This window comes from Candoia aspera, chromosome 3 (assembly GCF_035149785.1).
Source record: "Candoia aspera isolate rCanAsp1 chromosome 3, rCanAsp1.hap2, whole genome shotgun sequence".
Lineage (NCBI taxonomy): Eukaryota > Metazoa > Chordata > Lepidosauria > Squamata > Boidae > Candoia > Candoia aspera.
In genome coordinates this window covers 87,100,742-87,115,872 of record NC_086155.1, presented here as the reverse complement: position 1 = coordinate 87,115,872, position 15,131 = coordinate 87,100,742, and the positions used below count along the sequence as shown (strand labels likewise).

Below are 15,131 nucleotides of genomic sequence, written 5' to 3'. Positions count from 1 at the left end.
GGGCATTTTTGAAGCTGGTGGGCACCAAGCAGGCGTTGTCCACTGCGTCGCATCCGGAGACTGACAGATCTACGGAGGTTCTTAATTTGACCCTGGAGCAATTTTTGAGGGCATTTGTCAACTAGGATAATTGGGTCGATTTGCTGCCTTTTGCTGAGGTGGCTTATAACAACGCCGTCCATCAGAGCACAGGACACACCCCTTTCCATGTTGTTTTTGGACAAAATTTTGTCCCCATTCCTGAGTTGCCTCAACCTCCCGCGCAGCCCTGCTCTGCTGCTGATTGGGCTGCTCAACTGGCAGATTCGTGGCCAGTGATTCAACAAGCGTTGCCTGATGCCCAATCTGCCTATAAACTGCACGCTGATAAGCGACGAGCCCTTCAACCTGCTTTTAAAGTTGGTGATACGGTCTACCTTTCCACCAAGTTCATTAAGTCCCCATAGCCCTCGAAGAAGTTGGCTCCTAAGTTTCTTGGTCCTTTTCCCATTGTGGGAGTTGTGAACCCTGTCACGTTTAGACTGGATTTGCCACACAATCTGAAACGTTTACATCCTGTTTTTCATTGCAGCTTGCTCAAACCTGTCAACCACTCCAATCATTGGCATCCACAACCCCCACCTCCTGCTCCGATCATGATTGACAGACAGCAACATTTTGAGGTGAAGGAGGTCCTTGATTCTCGCAGACTTCGTGGCACCCTGCAGTACCTCATTCGGTGGAAACACTTTCCCCACCCTGAGTGGGTGTCTGCCCGTGATGTTCAATCTCCTGTTTTAGTTCGACGCTTTCATCTGGCTCATCCTCTGAAACCTGCTCCTTAGTGTTTTTTGGGGGGCAGTATGTCATGTTCACCGTTCCAATGTTACCGTTGCATTGTAACGTTTCGCATGTCATTTGGCTGATGCGTGTTTCGTCTGGGAGGGGAGGAGGATTCCATCTCTTGGGATTGTTGTATGTTAGCAACTGGATTGGAATGTGTTTGGGTTATCTCGTGTGTTCAAGGTTCCTTTCCCAGGACATCAGCAGAAATGGTTACCAGCACCTGGGGGGGGGGGGGGAGTTTGCAACGGCAGGGCGAGGGGAGGGATTACGTTTGAGCCGAGGGTTTTTCGTTTGTATTTGGTGCGCTTTTACTCATTCTCAGCTTTCTCTGTATTTGCATACTATTCTTTAATAAACCAGATATCATTCAGTTCCTGCTTGTGAGTCTGAGTCTATTAGGGTAGGCAATCCTTACATTAAGATGCAAAGATAACAATTTCTTATAAAGCTAACGTTTAATCAAAATTAAGAACTAAGACTACTTTTGGATTATATCTGTGAGAATCAGCATTTACTACTTGACAATTACATATAGGTATGTCCAAGATCAGATCATTTGAAAACTTTAAAACCTGATTTTGCCAAACAGGATCTAGAACAATAAAATGCATCCAAATATTATCCTCAACGACTAACAACAAATAATGTTGTTTTTGAAAATTAAGGTATGATTGAGGAAAAACACTGACAACAGTCTTCCTGACCAATCAATTTAACCAATATATTAACAAAATGTAAAATCTCTAAACATTCAACTGAACTAAAACAATTAGATCAGACCATTTAACCTTTTACTTGGTTTTGGTCAAAATTACCTCTCATCTTCCCCATCCTTCAGAATAGCTTTTCACTTTAACCATTTTTTGTTTAATCACTATCAGTATTTTATTCTAAACCTTCCTCACAAACACAAGAGATACCAGATTTCATGCAACTTGTTTCTGAATTTCACTTTTCAACATCAAAGCAAATGCTACTAAAAAGAGTAACTTGTAGGTTTAAAAAAAAATTAGAAACTTTCCCTGTGATCCATGTTCTCCCATCAATTATCTTGTACAAAATTTAATAATCCAGCTTTTGGATCATTTGGCTCCAAACTCCAAGGTTTTCTCAGTGCTTCCTATCCTTTTACAGATGTTCTAGCTAGTGAATTATCACTGCCCTTCAACTGAAGCTACATAGTGCTATACCTAAAATATGGCAGAACATGTTGTGCAGAACTTGTTTTTATAATGCTGGCATACCTATGATGCACAAGCAATAAAGAAAAATATAGGCAAGGAAGTAATTAATAAAACCATATTTCTAAGGTCCCAACAGGGAAGCCCTTGTGTCCCTTTCCCTAATCATGAATGCTGAAAACCAATGAAACAATTTCTTATCATTTTGGAATTAGAAACAGATGCAGTATAAACCCCCAAAAAGCATACTGAGAGAGAGGGGGGAAAAAACCAAACCAACCAACCAAAATCCCTGAAAAGAAACAAGCTCTACTTTTTGTGTGATATGACTCTACCCACACTGAGGCCATCAGCTTCTCCCCAAATATCAAGCAATGTCCTTGGCCACAAACAGATCAACACCTATTAGAGACTATAGCACTTCATAACTTTTTCATCAGTCTACACTAAAATAACAAAACCAATATTCCCTCAGCATCACTGGCCTATATGTTCAGACAGGTCAAGTGTGGCATTTAAGTTTTTAAAAAGATTTGACACTTAATAGTTATATACTAGACAGTAATAGTGATTCTTTTTCCAAACACATCAATATGTAGCAATATCAGACAACAAAAGCAAACCTGAAAGCATTATTAGTAATATTAAAGTGTTGCAGACAATAAGGCTGTGCACACTTTGACAATGATTTGGAAGAATTTCTTTGGACTTTCATGAACACAGCATTTCTCTGCTATTCATTATAGTATGTCTCTTTCAAGCTTTCAAATAATCCTGCGAAAAAGACTGTACTTCTTTAATGAATCAAATCACTAAAGCAGCTTCTATTTAATGTGACTCTTAAAGGGGGTAACATTTTTTTCAGGCTCAAGTTTGACATAATAAAAAGTACTCCACCAATAGTCAGACCGTTAAAACCCCAAACCCTGTAATAAACTTTTAAAAGACCTTTTTAGAAAGTAAAAGCAGCATGCATTTATTTAGAAAATTCCAACACTAACAACTTGAAGTATTAAACTGAAATTGAGGTTGATCTATTGTAGTTGAGGCTTCTCTGCAAAAGTCAGAATTAGAAGTATATCTCAAGCTTATCTCTTAATCACAACTTGAATGACAACAAGAGAAAAGTTAATGAAGGTTTCACATAAGATTTAGCAATGCCATCAGTACCCAGAATAAATCAAATCATATTGAAGGAAAAAGAAAATGGTAAATAAGAAACACAAACTTTGGGTAGATCACACAAAACCGTAATAACTATTCACAAGAATCAACATGTAGTGCAGTGTTCCTCAACCTTGGCACCTTGAAGATGTGTGGACTTCAACTCACAGAATTCCCCAGCCAGGGAATTCTGGAACTTGAGGTCCACACATTTTCAAGCTGCCAAGGTTGAGAAACACTAATCTAGTGGGATATATTTATTAAAACTAGTCAAGATATCATGAAAGCATGGACAAGCAGTTGAATTCTTACAATTCTTCATATGTTTTGTTGTCCATGCCTGACAGGGAGATCTAAACCTGTGTCTCCTGAATCCTGGTCCAATACCTTAAACATTGGCTCTTGATGTTTTGTCTCACATAATGGCCACGAGATAGATGCAGAAATAGTGCTTTGAATGTGATGTTGTGATATAAGGAATAGAAACAAGCTACTTGGGACAAGGCAGAACGGACTTTATTAAATTATTGTTCTAACACCAAATAATTTCTAGTCTATCTGTAACAGTACGGTGTATTTCAGCTCCTCTAGTCAAGCAAGATCATGACTTTGGAAGTAGCATTTTGTTTGAGATACACCCTTTATACCATTTTGCACATTCTATTAATTTTGAGACTGTTCTGAAATTTCTATATTGAAGCTACACTGAAAGTATGAAAACTGGCAATACTGTGTACATACTCATTGCCAGCTTTCAGGAATCCAGACTAAATGGATAGCATAAATATGCATAGGACTCTTATTCAAAATAACCCAGTTCAAGAGGGATAATCCTCCTTCAATTCAGAAACAAATATATCAAGGAGATTCTGTGTTTCTCTTCAACTCAGAAAAACTATTAAAGAGAGGATCTATATAAAGTGAAATGTGATTACTTTAACATGCAGATGTACCACAAATGCACTCAAGAACACTATGGCAAATAGGCAACCACACAGCTCTCTTGATAACTACAATTACTGTTGTGTAAAATAGGCATATACTTACATAATATCTCTGGTATACATAATTTGTAATCCACTCAGTCAGCTGCAACATGGTAGCCACATTAATCATGTGCCAATGACTGTCATCAAGTAGAAGTGAAACCAATAAGTTTACTGAGCCACTGATGGGTTGCCATTCATGGTGGTAGAATGCATTTCTTTTATTTGTGTAACTCTTATTATTGACAGTTTCTTTCTTCTAGGATGTGTTATGCATATGCATTCATGGTAATATTATTAAAACATTTACTTTCCATTTTTTCACTGAAGCGAAACTTCATTTAAAATCCAACAAAATTTTAAGTAATTCAGTAATTACTAATAGAGTAAAAAGAGGGGACAAGGGAATCCATATAACCTGAGCTCAGATGTTTAGAGCTTTAAATGTCCATCTCTCTGCTTTATGTCAGGAACAAAAATACACTGGGAATCTGTGTAGCTGTCTTGGGTTTTATCATAAAACAAGCATGTCCTCTGTTAGTGCCTCCTAGCCAAAGCAAAGTCAAGTGCCTGCTGGCTTTGGAATGAACTACTCTCTTTTAGTCTAAAGTCTGACAGCATTCTCAATATACAGTAAGAAAAAATAGTCATGGAACAGCTAATTGTCACTATTTTCCTGCACTAGATGAAGAGAAGATAGTGTAAACAGCAGCTACTCTATAGGAAACAGAAAGGAAGAGAACCGAGTTGAGATTTACTAGATTTGGATGCTGTTAACATAAGCTTCACTTCTTATTATAGGGTTTTCAACCGAGTTTTGAAAACCTAGAAAAATTTGAACCTTTCTCCCCCACCCACTAGACATCAGACCTGTTAGACAGACATACAGGCAGGAACAAAAGCACAGAGCCCGTTATCCCCAAATCATTTGTTGCTCCAACTGGATAATTGGAACATGCTACTCTGCCTTGTTATCTTTGTTTCATAGTCTTTAGGATTATAGGAAAATACCTCTTGAGGGAAGAGGTATTGCATTTAATAGCCACTTTCTGTAGTCCTAAGATAAACAAGTAAAATCAAGCTAGGACCAATTCCTTCCTCCTTTCCCTCAATAGTGAAGTATACACCATGATTGCTGATCCAGATTATACTGCTCACATTGGACTTCTGAACAGTCAGGTACTTAAGACTCCATGGGAAAAGACATTTACTAAGAATAATTACCATGTCCTCTTATGCTCACCCCTCATACCATTGCTTCTGCATTCTTCCTCCTTCAGACTCAAGTATGTAAAGAGATTCCTTTCTTATATCAAGTCCATCACTTGTCCTTCTTCATGACCCTCTCTTCCTGAACCAACTTCTTTTCAGGGCATCAATTGTGAAACTTGTTTCAGGATCCAATTGGGGTCTTGGAAGTCCATATTCTATTCTCCTTTGTTATTCCCTGTCTTGGGCAGGAAGAAACTAGGATACCTTGAGAACTCTGCTCTGAGCAAAGGTCAACATTCCAGGGGTAAATATATATGGATATGAAGACTAAAGCTATAACAGGTTTTCACCACTGGCCTGTAAATACATATTTGAAACTACTGGGCATAGTTATTTGTTCCCTTAACACACGAGTGTGTTCAAAATGTAGTGCAGCTTAGAAATCTGTAATTTTTCTAGGACAGTAATTTAATAAATACTGTTGAGAGGAGCTCTAGCCAGAGAACATTTTCTGCACTTAAAGTTCTTGAGGCAGGTCCAAGGAGGGTATAATCTGGACTCTCTAATGAGCTGACTTATTTGTTGCATTTATATTCTGCCTTTCCTTAGGAATTAAAAACAATGTGCATAATACTCCCATTCTAATTTTATCCTCTCAAAACTCTCTCTGCTAGGTCAGGCCCAGGCAGTGACTGGCCCAAAGCCATTCCGTGAATTTAATGACTGAGTGGTGACCTGAGTCTCATGAGTCTCCCCAGTCTCTAGACATGTTCTGATGTGGCCAGTACTCTGCACACATTGGGTGCTACTTCCAGTCTTAGTATCAGGCAGAGAAAGGCAGTTGTAAAAAGGCAACCAATTGGCTGGAGGAAAATAAATAATTATTAAACTACTACTCCAGATGTGTAGATTTGTTCCATTTGTTCCTTTTGTTCTCCATGTGGAAAAGAAGGGTCATGGTCTGGTTTGGAGACTGTGAAGCTATTGTCTCCTCAGTCAGAACAACATCCAGGTGGGGGATCTGGAATGATATCATTTTTCCTCCATCCCTCTGAAAACGACTAACCAGTAGAGACCTGGAGCTAGTTAGGTCGCAGAATCATGTAGAGAAGTCCGTCTTCTGGGGGGAGATTGGTGGTGGCAACATTTGAAAAATAAATAAATAAATAAATTTGTAAAAAGAAAACTCCACATCAGCATCTCTGTATTGAAATAATTTTACAAAAATTCTGAATAGCTGGCTGCTTGGCAAATGTATGTATGTATGTGGCTGATCAGTGCCAGGGCCTGACTATTTTCTCAGTTAAAGAACAAAGAAAGAAATACACAATTCCTGAAGGGATTTTTTTTTTTTAGTTTGACAAGCTTTTTTAAAAGCTATACTGGTAGAGTTCAATTTTCTGGATCAAGTTCCCGAACTGGAAACAATTTAGAACAGGTTACTCCCTAAACTGATGTACAGGTAGTCCTCGCTTAACAACCATTCATTTAGTGATAACGGTGCTGAAAAAAACCGACTTATGACCGTCACAGTGTCCCCATGGTCACGTGATCACAATTTGGGAACTTGGCAACCAGTCTGCATTTATGACCATCGCAGGATCCCATAGTCACACGATTGCCATTTCTGACTTTCCCAGCCAGCTTCTGGCTAGCAAAATCAATGGGGAACTGCATGATTTGCTTAACAACCACATGGTTTGCTTAATGCCCGTGGTGAATCGCTTAACAACTGCCGCAAAAAGGGTCATAAAATCAGGTCAGATTTGCTTAATGACTGATTAGCCACCAAAATTCCAGTCCCAATTGTGGTTGTTATGTAAGGACTACCTGTAGTCTAGCCTGAGCTTCTTCTGGAGTCAATCATCCAGCCACAAAGCAAGCTACGTGGTCTTTTTGTTGTTGTTGTTTATTCGTTTAGTCGCTTCCGACTCTTCGTGACTTCATGGACCAGCCCACGCCAGAGATTCCTGTCGGTCATCAACACCCCCAGCTCCCCCAGGGACGAGTCCGTCACCTCTAGAATATCATCCATCCATCTCGCCCTTGGTCGGCCCCTCTTCCTTTTGCCTTCCACTCTCCCTAGCATCAGCATCTTCTCCAGGGTGTCCTGTCTTCTCATTATGTGGCCAAAGTATTTCAGTTTTGCCTTTAATATCATTCCCTCAAGTGAGCAGTCTGGCTTTATTTCCTGGAGGATGGACTGGTTTGATGATCTTGCAGTCCAAGGCACTCTCAGAATTTTCCTCCAACACCACAGTTCAAAAGCATCAATCTTCCTTCGCTCAGCCTTCCTTATGGTCCAGCTCTCGCAGCCATATGTTACTACAGGGAACACCATTGCTTTAACTATGCGGGCCTTTGTTGTCAGTGTGATGTCTCTGCTCTTAACTATTTTATCAAGATTTGTCATTGCTCTTCTCCCAAGGATGGTCTTTTTGTAGCCCTATTAAATAGTATAAAAGACATAACCCTGTACTACCCAATCAAGCAAATGTTGCAGGATATTTCCTAGTACCAACTTCTCAATCCATTGATGTACAATGTGTTCTCCATTCACTGTACATTACAGTATAGATGAAATGGCCCATCAGACTTTAAATCCCTTTTAGTTCTACAATCACTTTTGATGTTTGGCCTTATTATGGTCAAGCAGGTGGCTTCAACTGTGACATACAAAAATAAGAGAAAGAAACTACAGAAGTATCCAATCTAATGATTATTACACCAATCATCAGAGTATTTAAATATATGGATTCACCTGAAGAATGTAGATTCTCTTGTAAAAGATGAGTAACCTCATAAGTTGCTAGGAAATGATTAAATACTTCCACTAACATCCCTATTATTTAGAAAGAGTTATTTTGAAAAAAAAAACCTCAGCTCCTTAATTAGACAACATTATATCATTGCTTCCTCAAAAAAACCATTTGTGGTTTTTAAGGAAATACCACATAGTTGGCAATATAAGATGCCTATAAAATGGTCTACTATGATGGCAAATTAATATTTTCTACCTTCCTTTTTAAATGCCTTCTGGATGTTTCCTATTTGTACAATTATTTAAAAATATGTACTGGGTATTTTATTGACCTGCACATATTTAAATATTCAACATTTCATGTTATATCAGAAAATTATTTTTATTTATCAGTCTTGTAATCTGCTGCAATTTACTTGAACTCCTGAAAGTTAACAACAACAACATATATACACATCACAATAATGAAAACACCCACAGGAAACAGCAACGTAATTACATTCAATTAGAGTTAGAATCAAAATAAATAGAGTAGAGCTTCATCAAGAAAAAACACAGAGATGGCGTCATCCTACGACAGTCAAAGAAGGGACTCATCTAATTGCTGGAGGAAGGCTGCTCCATAGAACAGGGGTTAGCACTGAAAAGAAGCATAACTGGGATTCAGCCCCCCTCACCTCACCAATGTAGAGAACCACTGGCAATTCTTCCAGGGAAAAATAGCTTGGACAGGCTGATTTTATTGGAGAAGGTCCTGAAAAATTTCAAGTACTCATCACAGTTAAAAAGCTTAAAATATAGTTCAGTCTAAAAAAAAAATCCAACCTACATGGCATGAAACAGTCTCTTTTTTGGACTCACTTTGTCTTTTATGACAATATGGCCTAACATTACAGTATCACAACCATACTTCAAATGTATATCCTTGTAACAACTTCTCAAACTTTAGATTTCTAAGTTATTTAAATTATGAGATGTTTGGAAAGGGATTGTGAGATTTTTCTGTTCTACACAGCATCTAGTGCGCGCGCTCTCTCTCTCTCTATATATATATATATCAATCAGGTAAAAGCAAAAACCAACAATGCTGTACAGCAATGCTAAGGAGAACCACCAGAGTAGAATAAAATTATTGCTCCCCTTTTCCATCCCAAAGGACTAGAAGTAAGTTTGAGTACTTTAAAAAAGAGGACTTAAGAGACAGGTTTTGAATGATAACCCTGATGCTTATTCACCAGGAAATCTGACAGAAGTGTTTCTAGAGCTGCAGTAGACCACTGTTAACCAGCCCTAGCTAAGCTATTCTACCACGTTAGGTAACGTAACAGTTATTAGTTGTTCATGTAACTGTTTAACAGAAGGGTTCTGCTTAATGTTACTGAAATTAATGCCTTCTGCACACCACAGTCTGCACGGGCTTAAGGTATAGATTTTTCAGACTTTGGGTTATGCATACTATTACTTTGGCATATACATTGACACTGTTTAAGAATCCTTCACAAATGGATAAAGGCAGGAGTTGTATATACTGTAGTTAGACATCATTTTCTGTTAAAAAGAGATTTATTTATTTATTTTCTATGGCCACCCATCTCAGCGAGTGACTCTGGGCGGCTTACAACAATAAAACTATAAAACAATTTAAAAGTTTGAGTTTGAGAGGATATGGTTCTTACTCTCCAATATCTTGATGGTCCCTTCCTGTTTTCTATGATTTTGTGATATGTATTGCATAGGAAATCCTTTTGTTTATTTTTAAATGGCATGAGTCTCTCTCTATTTTAGGAATGGAGTAGCAAATGCATTCTGACTTCTCATTTTCTTGTATTTCCTCAAAATCATAAAGAGTCTAGTAGTACCTTTTAAGACTATGAAGCGTAAGACATTTCTCAGGTATTATTACAAATCTAACTTTATGGCCTGTACTGCTCAGAAGAAAAAAATCACCAGTGTATTCTTATCCAGAACTATTATAACGTTCAATATATCCAAGCAACTAAGGCAAGAACCTAAACAACTCCTTTTCCACTTCTCCTTTATTTTATTGTTTTGTCTGCTGTTGGAGCAGAAACATACTTCTTGATATCAGAAAAATATCCCGGCTGAATTACAGCTCATGAAATGTAAACTTCATCAGACTTACATCTCTTAGAATTCAAAATAGTTAAGAACAACAGTATTTGAAGCAAAAAAAGAGGGATACATGGGGAATAAATTGTAACACACGTAGTATCCTTCCCTCACTTTGACGTCAACCTTACTACATTTATGGGATTGCAGTTCTCCATCTGTAAGAGTTATCAAAATCAGCAAGATCAAAATGCACAGCTACTTAAAAGATATTGCAAAAATGTTACTAGAAGCTAGCTATAGAAGGATAATACTCGAATAAGGCCAATATGCATAGGTATTAACAAGTTAAAAGGATAAATTCCACTAAGATTGTAGTTTTTAACACACCTAGTTCTAACTTCTATTGACATTTAATGAATCTATTTCCAAGTAAATCCATTTGCATTGGGATTCAAAATTCCTCTCAGAATAATCCCCTCTGAAACAAAGAGATCTACTAAACAGGAGTGATCTTAAAGTATGAAAGGCCATAGTTTAAATGCAAAAGACAATATGAAGTGTTGTTCCTGCATGAATATACAGTTCTTACCCTGTCTATCAAGCATCTCATTCAAAACCAGTAATGATGGAAATAGCTTCTTTGTACAAAGTATCTAACAAAGTTGCCTAGTGCAACAAACATTGCCAGAACGGCACAGCCAGTTGTGTAAGTTAAACTTCTAAGATTGCAACCCTTTATGTCACACAGGGAACCATTTTTCAGATGGGAAGACTTCAGTCATGGTTTATTTAGCAGTAACAACACTGAGGTGTGCTGATTAAAAGTTGTTTTTTACTTTCAAGCAGAGACAAGAAAAACTATTATCACATATTGTGCTTTCTTATTCCAATGCTTTGTAATTATTGAACATGAACGTGCATTATTAAAAGTGATACTTAAATACAGTGATGTATCGCCACACCAAATTAACCTTACAAAACATCCTATGGAAGAAAATAGGCAAGAAATTGAGTATAAGTATCTGCAGCATAGGAAAGAAGCCTTTCTAGCTATGATGTCACCTTGCCCATCCCCTTGAACTACTTTCCTCTGAGCAATTGTCCTAGCTCTGCTATTTGTCCATCTGTCTACGGGAGAGAAAGACCGTATTGATTGGTCTATTTTGACCTATTTACTTTTTATATTTCTTTTAGTACCTGTTTTGAATTTCTAAATTACTCCCCAATTACAAGTTTATTAGACAATATTACTAATTATTTAAAATAGGTTATATTTGTGAACAACTATTTGAAACAAACTGGTTTTATTTGCAATGTTAGTTGCAAATTAGAGAAATTAGAGAAATAATTACCATCTTAAAAGTTATCAGTAGCAGAAGTGATGTTTGTTCCAACAGGTAACTCAGAAAGCAAAATGACAAGAACAAAAATGACAGATCACAGAAAGGTAACAATTTACCTAACTGAACTTCCCCATGAACTACACGGGGAAGTTCAGTTAGGAAACATAACTATCCATACTTACTCTGGAGCAAACCCCATTGAAATCACTGGGGTTTACTTACAAGTAAACATGCACAGAACTGGGTGACCCTACATTAAAGAAGATGGACCAAGCAGTTTTGGAGAACTATAAAGTAAGCATTTTTGAGTTTTCTGTTCTATCCCCAAAGACTTGCATTTTGTAATATTAAAAGATTAAACTTTTGTTAAATTCATATTGTTCCATGTATCAGGGTCACCTTGCTGGTATGACTTGAGTATGTTACAATGTAGGAATTAGGTACCACCACTGCACTTCTTTTCAGAGTAAGAGTGGGAATGTCTCGGAATACTTCATTTCCCAGGGGACTTAAGGGAAACTTGAGCCCAAGCCGCAGCAGCTTCCTTTGTGTATCTTCCCCCATTTCTCCCCACCACTTTGGACTTCAGAGCAGCAGTATGGAGACAATGAACATTCTGTGCACAACACCCACATGGATTGGCTGGTCTCTCCCCAGTACCCTATGATGTAATGTGATTGGAATCTGCTGGGGTTTTGAGCTGGAAGTGTTGGAAGGGGAGGGAGACAGAGGTGACACTTCTCATCTGTTTTGCAGAGCAAATAGGTTCAGCAAATTAACATGATGGAGCTGGTCTATCTGCCAAGTTTCATTACCTTTTCCTATATGTTCTATTTAGGACAGAAGGGATTCTTTTAAAAGCCTGAGAACTGGCTCCAATTTCCCTATCAGTACATCACTGTATCTGGAAAAATTTGACTGCATAGGACAGGAAATGAATATAAATGAAGCAACATATCAAATAAAAGTGCAAGGGTTGGTTTAAAAAAAAAACCTGAACTAGCAGGATATGATGGAAGGATTGTATGAGTTACAGTGCTAGGTTGCTGGAAAAAAAAGGGGGGGGCAGGATATTCAGTGTCCTGCTGCTTTTTGCAAGGTCTCCTGTACCAGTTTACAACAACCTCCCTACTATATTCTGGTTGGCATTTTAATCCAGCAATCCTTGGACCACAATGGTTCAAGTAACCTCTGTTTTAGAAACCAGCTTGCCCTCAAAAACACAGACAACTGTTTTGGTGCTTCTAAAATCACTACTGTGGGCTTTGGGAGCTTGCCCTTTCTGTTTTGTTGCTTTATCGTTTTCCTGGCCGTCAGGAAGCCTGTTTTCTTCAAGTGAAAGCGTGCTGCAGCACAGAAATACAGAGAAGAAGGGGGATAGAAGGCAGCGCGCATCCATCTTTCCCTCAACGCACCGTCCTTGCCTGGCGTCCGCTAGCTTTAGATTGGAGCCACGTAGGCTGGGAGCACCTCCCGCTCCCGCCATCTCCCGAGCTTGGGTGGGTCCCACAGGCAGCAGCAGGAGAGCCAGTCCTACAAACAGGGGGAGGGGGCTTGCCCACCCCCGTTTGTCAAGTCACAGTCTCAAGAGAGCAAAACTCCTGAGCAAAAGCCACCGGCCAGCAGCATTTTGCTGTCTTTGTCCCCTTGTCTTCTCGGCAGACGGAGTTTGTCCCTCAGTGGTTCGCCAGACGGAACGGCTGGCTGATATTAACCTCGGCATCTGCAGTAGTTGGAAAGAAAGGAGGGAACGAGGGAGAAAGCCCCTTTTCTCCGCCTTCTCCTTCTGGGAAAGTACTTTTCCACTCCAAGAGGAAGGAACCATAGAGGCCAAGAAAAGTTAAAGGGAAACATCATGCCTCCCACTGAGGTAGACCCGGCAAGGGCCGAGCAGTTCTCCAGCCAAAGCAGAAGGACGAGGAAAAGCGACCCGGGAAAGCGACCCGCAATGGAGGAACGCTGCTGAAGCCAACAGCAACCTCACCGAGGAAGACCGACGGGACGCAGTCACCCCTCTCTGCCCCCCGCCCGCGAAGACCGAAAAAGAAAGCGGGTGGTGGGGAGGGACGGAAGAGAAGGCGGGGGATGCGAAGAGTAAAGAAGGGCTGGCCACCCAGGGAACACAGGGAGAATCGCGGGGCAAATGTATTTCTAATTGAAAGGACGACGACGCGCGAAGCGAGCTACGTATTCCATTTCGAGGGATGGGGGGGACACCCCTTCCCCCGCTATTTGATGTCTTGGATCTATTACAAGAAAAGTGCGCCTGGACGTAGCTTATGAATAAACCCCGTAAGAAGAATGTTTAGTAAACGAGAGAGAGAGAGAGAGAGAGACAGGCAGGGTCTCTGTATGTGAAGGAAGGGGAAAAGATGGCAAGGGAGCCCATTTTTTGTCCTGAAATGAGGAAACGGAGGAATGGAAGACTCGGAAAAGCCAGGGCTTTTCCCGCATTGCCTGTGACCCCGGGCCGTGTATCCCAGCGCCTGTGTGTGTGAGCGTGAATTTTTCCCCATAAACTGAGCAAGAGGTGAGTATTTCTCACCGCGATTACACCCTGCGGGAAAAGGCCGGGACGTTACCCCTCCCCCAGACAGAAGCAGATTTCTTTAAGCGCAAGGTTAGAGACGTGAGAAATACCTTCCACTTTCCTCTTAAACCACCCTTTCTTTCGCGCACATCCCACCCCATTTAAACTAAACAATGGAGAGGGGGAGTAATGGAAGAGGCGGGGAAAACCAAAGACGCTGGAAACAGGAATGGGATTTCGAAAACCTGAAACTATGTGGGAAAAGAAGGGGTGGGTGCAGTGGCCGGACTCCATTCCCCCAACCCGAGGAACTGAGCGCAGGGAAGCCCCACCGCGACCCCCTTCCCTCCCTCTAAAAGCAGCAGCAACTCTTCCCGCGTGTGCCTCCACCCCGCGCCTTCCCCTCAGAGGCGCAAACAAAGCGGGAGAGAAAGCAAGCCGCGGAGCTGGCGGGCAGGCTCCGCCGCTGCCCTTCCCCGGCGGCGCCTTACCTTATTCTTCACCTCGGCGGAAAGTCCGTAAGAGGGGCCCTTGTTAAAGTGGGTCATGGCGGCGGGAGCGGCGCCGGGTCGGTGTCCGTGCCCGAGGTTGGAACGCGCTGAAGCTCTGCCTGCACTCGACTGGATGCTCCGCGCTGCCAGTGGGGAGCGAGCGCGCGAGGGCGGGCCGGGCTCGGAGAGGGAGGGACGAGGGCCAAGCTGGCTGACAGGGCGCCCGCTGCGGCTCAGACGGCCTCCGAAACTTCTAGTCCCGCCCCGGCCCAGAGAGCAGCCTCGTCGCCCCTTCTCCAAGAGAAGAGCCATTCCTCTCCCGGCCGCGAGTGGAGCCCCCGCGGGCAAGCGACAGGTCTGGACGAACTCTCTCTCCGCTCGCTGAGCCTATCCAGGGCACTTCTGGAGACCTCAGAAAGGCAGTCTAGGACCCGGCCAGTTCCTAGCCGTTTCGCGTGCGTGAGCTCCATATAAACCCCCTATAATGCTGGTTTAATCGTCGCAGCCCGTTCATTAACCCCGTGTCAAATTAATCCCTTTAGGGCCTGCGCTAATTTACCAATCA

The 15,131-nt window shown here is 41.0% G+C and overlaps 1 protein-coding gene across 1 annotated transcript in view; it reads right to left on the bottom strand.

Moving 5' to 3' along the window:
• Positions 1-14,728, bottom strand: part of CNN3 (calponin 3) — a 33,443-nt gene extending 18,715 nt beyond the window's left edge. The window contains exon 1 of the mRNA XM_063298287.1: positions 14,567-14,728. Within this exon, the coding sequence (XP_063154357.1) occupies positions 14,567-14,623 (57 nt within the window). The 5' untranslated portion in view covers positions 14,624-14,728. The remainder of the gene's footprint in view (positions 1-14,566) is intronic.
• Between the last annotated feature and the right edge of the window lie 403 nt (positions 14,729-15,131).